At 37.4% G+C, this 17,714-nt stretch overlaps 1 protein-coding gene across 1 annotated transcript in view; it reads left to right on the forward strand.

Annotated features, from left to right (window-relative positions):
• Positions 1 to 440: 440 nt before the first annotated feature.
• LOC111406763 (structural maintenance of chromosomes protein 6A-like) overlaps positions 441 to 17,714 on the forward strand; it is a 36,476-nt gene continuing 19,202 nt past the window's right edge. Inside the window, exons 1-6 of the mRNA XM_023036141.1 lie at positions 441 to 706; positions 817 to 922; positions 2,493 to 2,626; positions 3,114 to 3,169; positions 4,726 to 4,812; positions 5,047 to 5,367. Of these exons, the coding sequence (XP_022891909.1) occupies positions 550 to 706; positions 817 to 922; positions 2,493 to 2,626; positions 3,114 to 3,169; positions 4,726 to 4,812; positions 5,047 to 5,367 (861 nt within the window). The 5' untranslated portion in view covers positions 441 to 549. The remainder of the gene's footprint in view (positions 707 to 816; positions 923 to 2,492; positions 2,627 to 3,113; positions 3,170 to 4,725; positions 4,813 to 5,046; positions 5,368 to 17,714) is intronic.

The raw sequence follows: 17,714 nt of genomic DNA on the forward strand, positions 1-17,714 counted from the left end.
ATGTCCACACTTTTCCTGTTTTTAACCCTGTTCAGCCATCATTATGCTTATAATTGATATATCGAGACTCGTGGTCCTTAAAGGCATAAAAAGACATCTTAGCCCTTGTATGGGCTCCATTAAAAATGTATTTTGGTTAAAATATATTTTTGAATATTAGCCCCCGATAGAGCCCCATTATTTTGATTTATAATGAAAGGGGTAATAATTTTTTGAATAATGTATGGTTAAAAATGAAGGAAATTTTTTTAATTTTAATATTATTTTATTAGAGAATGTGTGGTTAGGAAGAAGAGAAAAAATAAATTTTAATTCAGTGGGGTCAAATAAGGTTTTGGTATTTTAGGGAATGTGCGATTAGAAATCAGAAAAGTTTTGAATTTACATATAACATATATCTTTTTTTATTGAAGAATAACGTGTACTTCAAAAGAAAGAGAAAAATGCTTGGCCACGGGCAATAAAAATGCTAGATTAAAAGCCAAACTACTCTCACAAGCGGCTCCATCTTCCCGCCATTCCGCCCAAAAGCGTACAGTGTGCAATCCGATGGCGGATTCTAGGGCTTGCAGCAACCCGAGGAATCGCCCAACCCGACTGCAAGCCGGTATCATCTCCAGAATCCGACTAGAAAACTTCATGTGTCACAGCAACCTCGAAATTGAGTTTGGCGATTGGGTCAATTTTATCACCGGTCAAAATGGAAGTGAGCTTTTTCTCTCTCAATTACACGCATGTCGTACTTTCTGCTTGTGCTTAAATATCGGGTTTGTTGATTTCTATATTTTTGGGACTGTTTTGTGTGTATATGATCAGGTGGGAAGAGTGCTATACTGACGGCATTATGCGTGGCGTTTGGGAGCCGAGCTCGTGGCACTCAGAGAGCCAATTCAATGAGGGATTTTATAAAGACGGGCTGCAGGTTTATATATATGTATTATTTATTTATGTATTTTTTAATTTTAGAGCATGTTTGGCTTACCTTAAATGCTAGAAGCAGTAAGGGCATTGTACTGCCGATTAGGCTTTTAGCTTACCTTAAATGCTAAAAAGTGGAGAAAAACGAAAAACTGGCTTCTTTCAGCAGTATGAGGCATTGTACTGCCTACTTGGCTGTTGGCTTTTAAGCTAAGCCAAACATACTATTTTAGAAGTTCTATAAGTTTGTAGCTTTCTTTTCGTACATAGGTCTAAGGTTTTAAAGTTTTTGTCCTGCCTGAAGAGTATTGCCCTTTACTGCTGATGATATGAATTTTTTGTAGTAGGCTGCAGGTCTATTTATACGTATATTTATGTTTCTCGATTATTATTATTAATTAATTAATTAATTAATTATTTTTTAAATTGGTCAACAGTTTTGAAGTTTCTGTTTTGCCTGAGATCCTTCCGGACCACCCTACTTGAACAGGGCCACGTAGGCCTGGTTCACTTGGCGCCCCCCTATACGTGGCCCTGCACAAGCATAATAAACCTTGCCTTTAAGCTGATGTGATTTGATTTCTAATAAATGACGGACGTGGAGTTAGAATTTGAACATTTTAATATATTTATCAGAAGATTTGAAAAGAAATTCTTTGATGCCACGGTTGCAGTGGCTAAAGAAGGGTTTAGATATTGTACCATTTTAATCTAGGCTCAAAGAGAATTTTGTTGTTGGTTCTCTTGGCAAAATGATGTTAATATTCAGCTATTTTTCATAATTTTTATTTAATTTACATTATCTAGAAAATTTGTGTTTTACCCCCAGTTTATATTGTGTGAAGATTTGGCAATGTCAACTTGTTCTCCAAACGTATTAAACAACTACAAAATAATGCTCTGAACGTGGTAAGTCAAACAAAACTTGATATGGAAACAAGGGAGTAGGTAATTTTATCTTCTGAACTTGCTTTTGGGTCTGGAGTGTTTCAATCATTTGCTCAAGGTTATACCAGATGAGAGACTAGTTATTTTTTCTGTGGAGTAAACACCATTTAAGTAAGGTAAGTTTTTAGGCACCTTACCTAAACTTAAATGAGAGGTTTGGCATTTTTCCTTATCCTAGAAGACTAGTATTATTATTTCATTCTGTCGATGTAGTTTATAAATTTTATGCATTAACAGTTTCAAGTGCACACTGTCATTTCAATCTGAAGTTGATTGTCCATTTATAGATGATTATCTATTGCAATTTTATATTTTAGCTTCAGCTAAAGAATGTTGGTCAGAGAGAACTAGAAACTGTTGTTGTTAAAGATAGATTGTGGTGTGTTAAACCAGCTTTGAGAAGGTGTATCATGCATTCACTAGCACCCCATATTGTCTATTTAGGAGTTCACTTGAAATGACCTATTTACTTAGTTACATTCCCATGAAATCAACTGTTGTTTGCTGACTTTCATTTTGTTCAATTGCTGTTTCTGCCATACTTATGATCTTTTTGCACAACTATGTGATTAATCATGCAATTCCCTACATATCTGATTAGCCTCATCCTTTCTTTCTGTTTATAGCTCTGCTCTTGTTCAAGTCGAGATAAAAAATCAAGGGGAAGATGCGTTCAAGCCAGAGACATATGGAGATGCCATGATTGTAGAACGTAGAATTTCGGAGTCAACCAGTTCCATCACATTAAAAAATTGGCAAGGTTCTATTCACTCAGTTCCTTCTCTGATTTGACATCTATGACTATTTAGTGCTTTATCCCTGTGGAGACTGAGATCTTATGCACCCCCACTAATACGCAAAATTATGTGAAATATGTTGTCATCATTCCAAGAGGTGGCTGGTACTGTTGTCTATGTTAAACTCTGCAAATGAAGCAGCGGTATTTAAATCTAATAGTGATCTTTATGCATTTTAAAATAATACTGTGAGATGGATTGTCCGTTTTGAATAATCTACTTCAATAATATTTCTGGAAGTTAAAAATGTCAGCTTGTAAGATACATATTAGTTTTCGTTAACCGACTGTATCAAAACATGAAAGAAATACCTTTGGGTAAGCACCATTTTAGGTTGTTCTGTATAACCTTGGTCCTTTACTCCTTTTTTTCATTTTATGTTTCTAATTTATGAGTTAAGAAATATTTCTTCTTTCTGTTTGGCTACCTCCCAACAAACGCGCTTTCCAGGAAAGAAGGTAGGCAGTCGCAAAGAGGATCTTCGTGAGGTTATAGAACATTTCAATGTGAGTTTTAACTAATTCCTATGTCTTTTTTGATTTTCTTCTCCATCAGTTCATACAATTCCAGTAACACAAAGATAATGCTTATTCCGAATAAATTCTGCATGAATTCGTAAAAAAGAAAAAACTTCAAATGCAATCATTATGTTATGCCAGTGTCACTCCCTTGGTGCCGATAATTTTCATTCATTTTGGAACACCATATCTTTAGCATGGGCATGACATTGATATTTGAATTGTATTTTACTCACATGGACCATAGACACATTTGATAAAACAATGACTGCTTCATTTGAATTAGTCTTTCTTGTGTGTACGATGTGATAGTAATACAAAATTAATTGATTTCTTGATAGGAAGCAAATTTTATTTGGGACATTTGTAGGCAGACGATACCAAGCCCCTGTTCGAGCCCCTTATTAATTTTTTTTTTTTTTTTTACCCAAACTCATTTTCAACCAAACATTCTCCCAGTAAAATAACTTGCATGTCTATCCAAATTTTTTTTCTATTTTTTAACCAGACATTGTACAAACAATCATTATTGAAAAACTCATTTTTTACACAAAACGGGGTTCAAACATAGCCCAAATTGCCAATGTGATGTGACTCATTACTCATTAACATTTAATGTTGTCAATGAACAGTGTCAATCTTTTTGTGACGAGCTCCTGTTCACATATTTTCATTCTTGTTATTGAGATTTCACAGATATAGCACATTTGTATTTGATATTGGGATATTATTTTGTTGCAATTACTCATTTATTATAGATGCTAATTTCAGCATGTTATTAGCTACCAAAAGCTAAACTTTTGGTGTACAATTTTGTCTTCATCTCCAATAGTTTCTATTGGCTTTGAGCCATGACACTTGCTGGGAGTAGAGGAGTGTGGGAGGAGAAAGAAAGGGGGGGGTGCCAAAGAGATGTAATGCTCCTTTCCGTATTGTTGTTCCATGTAAGTGTAGTTAAACAAAAAGAGAAGGGAACGAAGTACTTGAATAAAAAAAGAGGGGAACGGAATTATGAATTAGATGTTGCCTCTCCTTAATTGTGGTATAATTTGGTATGGAGATACCATGTATTCTTGAAATATGAGTCAGCAAAAAGCTCTTCCTTTCTTCCCAATTATTCAGGCATCGGAGCTTCGGCCCGCTAGTTTCAGGCATATAACTGGTTGTACCCCATCTTTCCATCCAACTGTATGAGCTTATGCTTCCTACTACTTTTTCCATGAATCAATCTGATAGTGACTTTGTCCTGGGGAATATGTTCTGGCTACTGAAGGCATAGAGAGAATCTGATGATTGATCCTTATCTATTGTGGATATTGACTTCATCTCTTTTTATGCCGGATGTTGGTCATTTAACAAGAAGATAATATACTTTGCTTTGTTCTTGTTTGACAGTATGAAACAGAAGCTTTTATTCATCCTATCTAGGATTTTTTTATTTTATTTTATTTTTTGTGTGTGTACGCGCGTGCGCGCGCTAGTGTTTGATTGCTTATTTGCACTACCCTTGCCATATGGGTGTTCTTTTTCTTTTTTTTTTCCAGATTGATGTTGAAAATCCATGCGTGATAATGAGTCAAGACAAAAGCAGAGAATTTTTGCATTCGGGGAATGCAAAAGATAAGTTCAAGGTAAACAGTTTGGATTTTCAATTCAGGTGGTTATATCTAAAAGAATATAACTTTCCAGTTGGGAGGATTCTGCTTTATATCTTCTATTTCTCCTCTTTTCAGTCCTCGGTCATATATTTTATGAAACATTAGCTTGTCTACTAACTGTTTCATTAGCATATTTATTATCACGTAAATGTTAACTAAGTAGTATTGATAATATATCTTGGCCAACATCTGACCCCATGTTATCAGTTCTTTTTCAAGGCAACGCTTCTGCAACAAGTTGATGATCTATTAAAAGGTATTCAAAACCAACTGAATGGTGCAACTGAACTGGTTAATAATCTGGAGAAGTCACTGAGACCGATATTGAAGGAACTTGATGAACTGCAAGAAAAGATCAAAAACATGGAATTTGTGGAAGAAATATCGCAGCAGGTGCAGTTGTTAAAGAAGAAACTGGCTTGGTCATGGGTATATGATGCAGACAAGAAACTTGAAGTGCAAAATAAATTGATTGAAAAGCTGAAAGGAAGGATACCCACTTGTCAAGCACGGATTGATCAGCAACATGTAAGTCATCAATGCATCTCTCCTGAAAGAGATATTTTTCTTACTCAGTTCTTTGAATACCATTTATTTTCAAGAGTGTACGAGTTGCATCCTTTGCATTTTATTATTTCACCTCTAATCTTGAATTGAATTAGGACGTCATCAGCAAGTCAACCTGTGTTGGATTTTATGCACAATAATAAAGAGATGAAATAGAAAAATCAACAGAAGTATTTATGTGGTTAGCCGATGTGTCTACGTCCACGAGAGAAAAACAGAGATAATTTTATTCAGTATGAATAATAAGGTTACAACATTATTATTTGTACTAATCTTAGCCCAAGCCCAAGCCCATACAAGACTTTAAGGTTTGCACAAGAAAATACTCCAGTGCCATACAGTGAATTAAACCCCACAAGGCTGATGTCGTCGCTCTGTTCTGTTCAGTACGCTACATTCCCCTCACTCCGCTTCACTTCGGCATTAGCCTATTTGATCCAGTAAACTTGTGTTCTGCTCTATATGAGACGCATACACAACAATCTCCATCTTATCGAATATTCACCCTTTAGGAGAAAACACAAAAAACATAACTTAGAAAACCATACTGTCTAGGATTAATGGGTTGGGATATATCCTCTCCAATTCCTAGAGATGTTAATCAAGTTCAAGCAATGCTTGAACCTATTCATTGTGATTAGCTTTGTTATCATGTTTGCTACATTCTTTGAGGTATGCACTTTCTCTAACAACAGTTCTCTTGAAATAATTAATTTCCTTATCTTGTGAAATCTCACATCAATGTGCTTGGTACTTGCATGATAAATCTGATTCTTCACTAAGAAGATGACACTCTGATTATCAATAAAACTTCATTTCATCTTGCTTGATCCCAAGTTCCCTGACGAGCTCTTTCAACCACAATAATTCCTTGGTTGCCTCAGTTGCCGCCATGTATTCTGTTTCAGTTGTAGATAATGCCATAAGTGATTGCACTATTGATCTCCAACATATAAGTCCACCCGCGAGTGTGAAAACATAACCTGCATGGGACCTTTTGTCATCCAAGTCACTTGCATAATCTGCATCTACATATCCCCGAATTGAAACATCATCATGTTGTCTCTCAAACATGATTTCTCCACACTCCATTGTACGTCTCAAGTACTTGAAAATCTACTTTACAGCTCTTCAATGTTCTCTGCCTGGATTAGCCATATACTTGCTCACCACACTAACTGCATGTGCTAGATCTAGTCTAATACACATCATTGCATACATCAAACATTCAACTGTGTTGGCATAAAGCACCTTTGACATCTCTGTAGTCTCTTCTTCATTCTTTGGGCACTGATTATTAGACAATCTAAAGTGATTTGCCAATGGTGTAGCCGCCAACTGGTTTTGCATCGGACATGCTAAACCTCTACAACACTTTCTTCAAATAATTATTAGAGACACCCATAATTTTCTGGCCTTCATATTTCTGTTGATCTCCATGCCAAGAATTTTGTTAGCCGGTCCCAAGTCTTTCATATCAAACTTACTGCTTAACAAAGATTTCAATCTGTCTACCTCATTTATGTTCTTAACAGTAATTAGTGTGTCATCCACATACAACATTAAGAAAATATATGAATCATCCTCAAGAATTCTGTAGTAAACACAACAATCATACTCACAGTGATTGTAGCCAATCTGAATCATATGAGACTCGAACTTCTTGCACAATTGCCGAGGAGACTGCTTAAACCCAAATAAAGATTTCTTCAATTTACACACAAGATTGTCTGTTCCAAGTTCCAAGAACCCCTCTGGTTGCTCCATGAAAATTTGCTCATCCAAATCATCATGAAGGAAAGTAGTCTTCACATTCAGCTGTTCTAATTCCAAATCAAAACTAGCCACCATTGCCAAGACAATCTTGATGGAAGTTTGACGACCGAAGATAAAATTTCATCATAGTGCTTGTTTGTTTTGGATTAAAAGCAAATTAAAATCAATTTTTTGACCGTTATTTTACTATTTTCGTCGTCATTTTTGAATTCTTCTCTCACCGGTAGGACCCACTTTATCCCTAAAGATCAAAAAATCAATTATTAAAATCCTTACCGAGCAAGCTCATATTCTACTCCCTTCCTCTGTGAGTATCTCTTTGCTACTAACCGAGCTTTGTATCTTTCTTCTTCCTTTTCTGATATTGCTTCTTTCTTTCTATACACCTACTTACAGCCTATTAATTTCTTCCCCTCTGGAAGCTCCACCAAATCTTAAGCATCATTTTTATGCAGCGTCTCTATTTCCTCCGTTATAGTATCTATCTATTTACCTTTCTCCTGACTACCAATGACATTTAGAAAAATTTATAGGATCGCTATTACTGGTAACGAGTGTATAAGAAACCGAATCCTCGAATCCATACTTCATTAGTGGCCTAATAGTGCGACGTGGTCTATCTATGGCAATACCATGATACTGCTCCACTTCTGACCCTGATCTATTCGCTCTCTGAGCATTAATCTCCGTGTCTTGTCTAGCTCTACCCGTATCACTTGGCTCTTGCTGTTGTTGCACTCGTCTGAACTGAGGTTTTCTTCATCTGGAGAAGCTTTAAGTATGAATGCTTCATCAAAGATTGCATCCCTACTTATCACCATCTTCCTTGCATCTGGATCCCAAAACTTGTAACTTTTACACCTTTCACATAGCTAAAAAAAATGCACTTTCTTGATTTTGGATCAAGTTTAGATCTCTGATCACTAGATACATGCACATATGTTGGACACCCAAATACTATCAATTCAAAATAATCAACTTTATTACTTGTCTGAACTTCCTATGCAACTTTCTCATCTAATGCTACTTGTGGTGATCTGTTTATGATATAATATGCCATGTGCACCGCTTCTGCCCAAAAACTCTTCGAAAGCCTTGCATTTAGCTTCAAATATCTTGCCAATTCTGCAGTAATTCTCTTCATCCTCTTCTCTACATCATTATATTGCGGTGTCTTGCGAGCTGTATAGTGCCGCTGAATACTATGCTCCTCATAAAATTTCAAAAATTGTGAATCCGTGTACTCTGTACCATTGTTTGTCCTGAGATAATTTTTTTGCCTAGTTCTCTATTTCTGATTTTCACAGTCCGAACTTGGTGAAGGCTTCAGACTTATGCTTCTTGAAATATACCCAAACTTTGCTGGGAAGTCATCAATGAAAGTAATAAAATACTGAGATCCACTTTTGGACAACTCCCTCACTGGTTCCCAAACATCTGAGTGCACGTAATCAAGAATGCCCTCCGTCTTGTGCTTTCCCATCTTGAACTGTATTCTGAACTATTTTTCAAGCATGCAGAACTTGCAGAAATCCAACTTGAATGATTTTATCCCTTCAACAAATTTCTCTTATAAAGCTCAATCATACCACGTTCTCCTATATGCCCCAGTCGCATATCTTATAGAAGAGCGTTATATGACTCATATTATGCTGTAGTAACTCCACCTACAACTGTATTCCGAGTAGTTTGTAGATATTCCTTACCAATTTCTGACCCTTTATCCCAATCATGTCCCCTTTCTTCATTGTGAAGGCCCTACACTTTGACTTATAAAATAATCATTTGTGTTTAAAGTACCTAAAGGAATTAGGTTCTTTCTCAACTCTGGTACATGGCTAACATCCTCAAAGGTTCTTACCACACCATCGAACATTTTAAATTTTATGGACCCTTTCCAATGACCTTACATTATGCATCAATACATTACCTATCGGAACAGATCCAAAATTACCGAGACGATATGAATTAAACCAATCCCGATGAGGACACGTGATTTGACCAGGCTATATCAAGTACCCAACAGTAATGTAATCTGTCAAAATTAAATGCGGAGATTGATAGCATGTCTCCATCTCTAGAATCTAAGTCTCTTTCTGCAACATTAGTTGAGTTTGATGACTTATCGCCTTTCTTTTCATCACCTTGCTTTTTATTTGGACAGTCTTTCTTAAAGTGGCCCATCTGATGCCATTTGTAGCACTTGATGTTTTGCTTATATTGATTTCTAGATTTTGATCTCGTGTTCCCTTTGTAAGAGTCACCCTTGTCCTTCTTTTTCCCACGTTACGATCAACTTTTTACCTTGTGAACTTTCCCCAGTATGCAGTTTTCGCTGGTTGTAGGCCAGTAGTGCTGATGTGACTTCCTCCAATTCGAGTCTCTTTGCCCCATGTCAACGTGGTCACCAGGTGGTCATATGAAGGAGAAACGAAGCACAACAATATCATTGCATTTTCTTCATCATCGAACTTGATTTCAAGTCGCAACAAATCGCTGATAATTTGATCGAACACATTTGTATGTTGAATCAGATCCGTACCCTCCAACATCTTGAGCCTATACAACCGCTGCTTCAGATGCAGCTTGTTTGTGAGAGACTTCGACATATAATGACTCTCCATTTTTTGTCGAACCTCCCCTGAAAACTCAATGTCCATTAAGTGATACATGATCTTGTCTGCCAAGCAAAGCTGAATTGTACCAACTTTTTGTGCCTCGAGCTCTTCCCAATCGGCACCTGACATACCCTCCTTGGTTTCTTCCCATATAGTGCCTTTACCATCCCTTGCTGCGCTAACAAATCTTTTACCCTTCGTTGCCATAATTCAAAATTCCTAGATCCGTTAAACTTGATGACATCGAATTTTGCAATCGAAGAACTCGCTATCTGAACTTGTCTCTGATATCAATTGTTGGATTTTATACGCAATAATAAAGAGATAAAATAGAGAAATCAACAGGTATTTACGTGGTTCGACGATGTGCTTACGCCTACAAGAGCGAAATGGAGATAATTTTATTTAGTATGAATAATAGGGTTACAATATTATTATTTATACTAACTCTAGCTCAAGCCTATACAAGATTTTAAGGCCCGTACAAAAAAATACCCCTATATCGTATAGTGAATTAAACCCTATAACGCAAATGTCGTCGCTCTGTTCCATTTAGTGTGGTGCGCTACGCTCCCTTCACTCCGCTCTATATGAGCTATATACATAACAACCTGCTAATCACAATATCCATTAATGAGACCCTTTCTACCATCTTTATTATGCTACAAGTCATTCATGGCTACCACACTCTGTAACACCTTGAGTTGTAGGAAGAGCTAGGAATGTCACTTGGAATCATAATCTGTGTGGATAAAACAAATAATGTGGAACTAAAAATATCACATGTAATACTTAGATGTCTTACCAAACAAACTTCAAAATTTCTCCTAATATATATATATATATATATATATATATATATATATATATATATATATAAGGATCAAATATTTAATTGCATAATAAATCAAACTTGTAGACATTTTGATGCAAATATGACAAGTAGTCACAAAGTATAACATGCATAGTTTATTTTCAAATATTCCTCTCATTGTTTGATCATTAAAATACTTGAAATTTATGCATTAAACATAAAATCTCCAATATATGACGTACTACCCACTTAGAATTCAACTCCATTTGATCAGGCATCAAGGTATTAAGAATGTGCAGGAAACCAGTTTCACGGATCCACACTGCTGCAGAGTTCCTCTACAAGTATTTGACACCTCAAACTATCTCGAAATTTTTACAAAATTTTAATGCCGGACACATAAAAACTTAACACATCCACCAACGACATATTAAAATTTCTTTTAAACTCATTCAGTTAAGGCATCAACCTGTCAGACTGCACATTAAAACAGTTTTTTAGAACAACACCAGTTTTGGTTTTACTTCTAAAATTAACTTCCTAGATGGTCATGATAACTTTTGAAATTTATTGGGTAAACTCATAATATATTACCCTAAAACACATTAAAATTTCGTGAATTAATTCATTCAGTAAGAGCCTCAACTAAATTCGTAAAATTCACAAACAGTTTGTCGTCCAGTGCTGTCCTCTTTAACTAAAACTAGCATTACTAACTCCATGGTCATCCAATCAACATGATTCCAAATCTCAGAGGTGGGAAACTCATCAGGCTAATCAGCCCAATTGGTCTCACTTCAAAATTCGAAACGCGTGTCCCATCCTGGCTGTTCAAAGTTAACATGTGTGCTGGAATTCACTGAACAGTTTTCTTGCTATATTTTACATAACATGGAATAAATCGATTTCTAAGTCTCCAAAACTATGGAAATATGTCCACAAAAAAACTTAATATAGAAATACATAAAAGCATTCGAAACTCTGACTTTCCGCAAACTTTCAAAACCTGAAAACTTATCTAAACATAAATTTCTTGTCTTTAAGCCTCTAATATCCCATGGGTCATCATTTGCACCGCCATGCCTTCATCAACGACCTGTTCTATTCTGTAGGAGAAAGGGAGAAACGTTGATTTTTGGGAACACTTAATAGGAATATCATTACTTCTACATGCAATCCCAAATTGAAACTGAAATTAATGTAAAACATCATATCACACTTCTTATTCTGGTGAGCTCAAGGGATCAATAACCCCAGTTCTTTCTTCTCATGTCCAACCATAAGAGATTGAACAAAAATCTTTATTCTTATGTTCAACCATGAAAGATTAAACAAAATTCTTAATTTCTTGTATAACCTAATTGGTTATACTTCTTTGTAGTCTAGGTGGCCACAAAATATTTTTTAGCATAAATTATTCCAAAAAAATCGACAACTATAAGAGATTTATCCTACACGCACATAGTATACCAGCCTTTTTTTTTTTTTTTTTTTTTTTTTTTTATGAAAAGAACTTGAAATTCTTTAAAGAAGCTTTTGAAATCACTTCTAGCTTTACTTTCTTCTTGCTTCATAAGAGAAAATTGTGCATGTATAGGGGAGGGGGCTTTGAGAGAGAGAGAGAGAGAGAGCGCTGTGAGTATAGGAGAATTATGGAGGAATAGGGATGAGTTTATCCATTTATGCTTCCTCATCTTGGTCAGGCTTTTAAGTTTTAATGTTTAACTAGAAAGAATTCTAAGGGGACTAGGAGAGAGGAGGCTGATTTTGAGACTGGTTTGGGAGAGTTTTGGTCTCTTTCCTTCAATTTGGCTCTCTACTTAAGGAAGGGAAAGAACAAGGAAACAATTAAAATCATAATAAGAAATTTTTCCTTATTTGGGACATGGTAAATTTTTGTAAGTGAAATAAATTTTGGAAATCAATATATTAAAATTTAAAACCCTATTCTTTGACAATGTTTTGGTTGAATGAGCTCTTCGTGATGATTTTCTTCATTAAATAGAAAATACAATGCCAATTATGGCAAGATTCTAGTGATTACAATTATGATGTTAGTCTATCTAAGGTAAAAATATTAATTGTAAACATAATTACATATATATTATACGTAAAGTAACATAATATTTGCCATTGATATCCCCTTTCAAATTGATGCTGGAAGATCCAGAAGCATCAATTTGTCAACAAAGAATTGATGATGGTGTTGAGAGAGTCTTAGTAAACACATCAGCAGTATGACGATTGGTGGTGATATGTGGAAGAGTGATTATGTGACCATTATGTGCTTCATGAATGAAATGACAATCCACCACAATGTGCTCGGTGTGCTCATGAAAAATAGGATTAGCAGTAATTCGAAAATTACTAGTATTATGTGCTTGTAAGCAAAGTATGCTCAATATGAGGAAACCCAAGCTCAGCTAATAGTTCCCTTAGCTAAACTATCTCAAAGCAGGTGGAGGACATAGCACTATACTCAAACTTAGTGGAAGACTTAGATACACAACTTAATTATTACTTTTCCATGGAACAAGGGCATTGCCATGAAACATACACGAACTAATAATTGAATGAGTATCGGAACAATCATCCCAATCAGCATCAGTATAGGCTACTAAACGAATAGGAGTCTCCACGTGAAAGAAAATACCACGGGTGGAAGTACCCCGCAAATAGCGAACAATGTGATAGACAGTCGTTAGGTGAAGATGTCGAGGAGCTGCATAAATTGACTGACTTGTTGAACAACAAAAGAAATATTAGGTTGAGTAATAGCTAAATAGTTTAGACTCTCTACCGGTTGTTTATACAAAGAGGGATACGAGGATCATTCTCATCAATTCGATTCTTAACATTCACTTCCAACGGAGTATTGACAGAATTATCATCTTGAAGACCAGCTAAAGTAATTAAATCCTAAGTGCACTTGCGTTGGCACAAGAAAGAACCAGTTGAGGTAGTGTGCACCTCAACACTTAAAAAATATTGTAAAGGACCTAAGTCCCTTACAATATGAAAGAAACCCTCAAGTTGTTCTTAAAGCTGGAAAATCTATCTAGAGTTGATCCATGTAATAACAATATCATTAACATATACCAGAAATAAGACGATTCTGTTAGCAAGATTGCTTGCAGAGAATTTAGAGGAATCATATTGACTCTGAATAAAAGAGAAGCTAAGAAGTGTAGAATAGAACTTATCAAACCAGTTTTAGATCATGGAGCGATTGTTTCAATTTACAAATATTTAAAGAAGATACAGAAAATAGCCCCGGATGGTGGGGTTATATAAATCTCCTCCTTGAGATCTCAATATAGAAAGGCGTTTTTAGCGTCCATTTGTCGTAATGATCGGCCCTCGGAAGCTGTAATAGCCAAAACAAGTCGCACTATCATCATCTTTGCTACAAGGGCAAACATCTCATCATAATTCACCTTATACTCTTGTTGATTATCGAGTGCCACCAATTGTGCCTTGTATTTTTTAAGTGAATCGTCAGATTGCAGCTTAATGCAATATAACCATTTACAGTTAATATGATTAATACTAATGGGACAAGGAACAATATCCCGTATGACTCTCTTGAAGACTTGAAGTTCTTGCATGGCCTTCTCCAACATGTATGTTTAGTTGCCTAAGTATAAGAGGTATGAACTGTGACAGTAGCTAAACTCGCAGAGAAATCGTCCTATTAGGAGGATGAATAGTTTGGAAGGATCGCGAGGGGCTACAGAAACATGCACTAGATCAGAATTAGGAAGGATCTGTAAGGACGTAGGCTGTCGTTGTTAATAAACAATACGTAATTTAAAACGCTTAATAGATGAAGAGATGTCGTCGGAACGGGCAATAGATTGCTGAAAATAGTGCCGATGTTCAAAGAAAGAAATTCACATTTCTAGAAACGTGTAGACGATCCTTAACAACACATAACATACATACTTCTTTTGAGAAATGGTATAACCCATGACAGCATACTGAACTAATTGGGCTTAAGTTTGTGAAGTCCATGAGGAGGCAAGTGAACAAAACAAAATAGTAGTGGACAATGCTTTCACCCAAAATTTAGGCTGAACTAAAGATTCCCAACCGATTTCCACCAGTTCCGGCCAGAGTTGGAGCAGACGCGCCTCACCGGCGGCATCAGCAGGGACCGACGACCCCCGTCGGTGACCTGCCTCCCACACGCGCCGCTCCGACAGCGCGTCTGTTGGCGCGTGTGGTCCACGCGCCGCCGCCGGGACACCTGCAGCGGCAGCCTGATGCCACGAGATCAATCGGCTTGTCCGTTCTTCCATTTGATGAATTGCTAATACACAATCAGGGGAAAAAGTTGGCAGATGTGCGTAGTTTGGTATTTAATCATCGTTTCAGAGTGGAGGCGAAGGACTTCGCCGTATCTATTAACGATTTTGGCACTGTTAAGTTGACAGAATGGGGTTCGAAGTTATCGGATTCAATCGTTATGGGAAGGTATGGTGCTATTTGGATGGTGAATATGGTAGACAGATTGAGGAAGAGAAGTGAAGTTGAGGAATGTGTTTTTAAGTTCAATGAGTCTTCAAGAGCTTTCTTGGCACAACGGTGTGTGAACCATCGAGGCAGATATTTAATGATAGCACAATATGGGGAGGGCGTCAGAAAGGAGTTGTCATGATACCAGAAGGTGCAAATGGAGAGGGATGGGCGTCGGTCTTGCAGGTGTTTCAAGCAGTTGTTGACTCATTTGTTGCTAGGGATAAGGCCAAACGACAAACGGTGATTGAACGAAACAGACAGAGGATGACTTATGCAGAAATTACAGCAAACTCACAGACCTCGGAGAATGCTAACCAACAGATGTTTCAGCAAAAGGAAAGGAGAAATAAAGTCGGAGATAACGAAGGTCACGACATTTGTTTGAATAGGGTTGAAATAATGACCCGTGTGCAGGAGTTGAAAGGAGCACTAGATGAATTACTTAGACTAGTTGGAAGCGGGCCTGAAATGGAGCCCATGAAATTGGTACGTTGTCACAAGTGTGGGGTTGAGTTGGATGAGGATCAAACCGGTGAAATACACGCACCGGGATTGACTCATGAGGAACTACCACCAATTACAGAACATGCAAAGCAGGGAGGAGATGAACATTGTGATTCTCAGGTGAGGATGGAAGCGGGATACAATGAAAACGATGACAGGGTTGACTTTGTGGGGGTCAACCGAACTGAAGTAGACACAGGGATTACAGTTGAACGAGAAGAGGAACCACTGTCTAAGGAAGGGGAGTTCAGTATGGTGAACTTGGAGAAATTGTCAATGGACACAGTGAAAGAAAACAACGATACACAAACGACATCAAAGATTACGAACACTTATAATAGGAGGACAAAAGATAACGATATGGGGACCAAAAAAGCTTTGTTGTTATGGGTACGTGGTGCCAAGAAAGGAGAAAGTGACAGTGACATTATACTAGTGGTGGAAGAGAAAGAACGGTCCTTTGATCATCTCGAGGGCTATCAGGGTGAGGATACTTCAGGAGCTGATGTGTTCGAAGTTGGTCACCCACCTTCAAACTGGGTGTTACATAAAATTCAGGAATTCAGTAAGTTGGTTGGCGTGTCATGTGATGGGTATGAAAGTAGATTGCTACAATTATTCAAGGAGTTGGAGGCTAATAGGGGACAAGACATCAGTACACATGGAAGTAAATTAAGAAAAAAGGGTGATGTGAGCTTAAGAGGCTCGAATGGTCAGTAAACTACGCTGGTAAGGGTGGCGAGACCAAGAAAGGAACAATGGGGAGGGGTTATGGAGTGTTACAATGATGCCAAAACTCAGTAGTTGGAACGTAAGGGGTCTCAATGAAGTTAGTAAAATGTTTGGTGTTCGTCATTTGCTAAGGGGATGGGGTGCAAATCTTGTTTGCCTACAAGAAACTAAGATGGAGTTTATCTCGAGGGCGGTGATTCGTAGTTTATGGGGAGGAGATCATGTTGGATATCAGTTTTTGGGGTCATCAGGGATTTCAGGAGGCGTGTTGGTGATGTGGGACACTAGAGTGCTTGAGATGAAGGAGGTGAGTATAGGGGTGTTCTCTATATCGATTTCTTTCAAAAATTGCGAGGATGGATTTCGGTGGATGTTCACAGGATTTTATGAGCCTAATTCTGATGACGGTAGAGTGGGCTTGTGGGATGAATTGGGGCTTGATGGAATCTTCCTACATGTATTGGGGGTGATTTCAATGTGATTCGATTTCCTTCGGAGAGGTCGAGTGGTGGGAGACTAACTAGGGCAATGGAGGAGTTCTCAGATTTTATTAGGGAGAATTTGTTGGTGGATTTACCTATGATTGGGGGAGATTTTACCTGGTCATCCAATCGGGATCAACCCGTTTTGTCTCGTATTGATAGATTCTTGATTTGTGGGGAGAGGGAGTCTAAATATTCAGATGTTACTCAGAGAAGATTGGGGAGGGTATACTCGGATCATTTTCCTATTATGTTATCGGGGAATAGAAGGGGTGGTGGAAGAAGACCTTTCAGGTTTGAGAAGATGTGGTTGAAAGCAGAAGGTTTTAGGGAGCAAGTACGGACGTGGTGGACTTCCTATGAAGTCAGTGGGTCCCCCTGTTTTGTTTTGGATCAGAAGCTAAAGGCGTTGAAAGGGGACTTAAAGAAATGGAATGAGGAAGTTGTAGGCAATGTTAACTGTAGTAAAAATCAGTGTCTGTCAGAAATAGAGGAATTGGATAGGCAGGAGGAGAGTGAGGGGTTGACTGGGGAGGAGAAGGAGAGACATAGAGGATTAAAGGAAGAGATGGAGAGGTTGGTAGAGATGGAGGAGATTAATTGGCGACAGAAATCTAGAGTTACTTGGTTGAAAGAGGGGGATAAATGCACTAAATTCTTCCACAGGGTCGCCAATTCTAATAGGAGGAACAACTTCATCACAGTTTTGGAGGTGGACGGGGTTACTTATGAGGAACCACAGGAAATTGGAAGCCAACTGGTTCATTTTTATCAGAACCTCTATCGGGAGCAATTTGAATGGAGACCAGAATTGGAGGGATTGCATTTTTCTACAATCAATGAGGATGATGCCTGATGGAT

This window comes from Olea europaea, chromosome 12 (genome assembly GCF_002742605.1).
Source record: "Olea europaea var. sylvestris chromosome 12, O_europaea_v1, whole genome shotgun sequence".
Taxonomy (NCBI): domain Eukaryota; kingdom Viridiplantae; phylum Streptophyta; class Magnoliopsida; order Lamiales; family Oleaceae; genus Olea; species Olea europaea.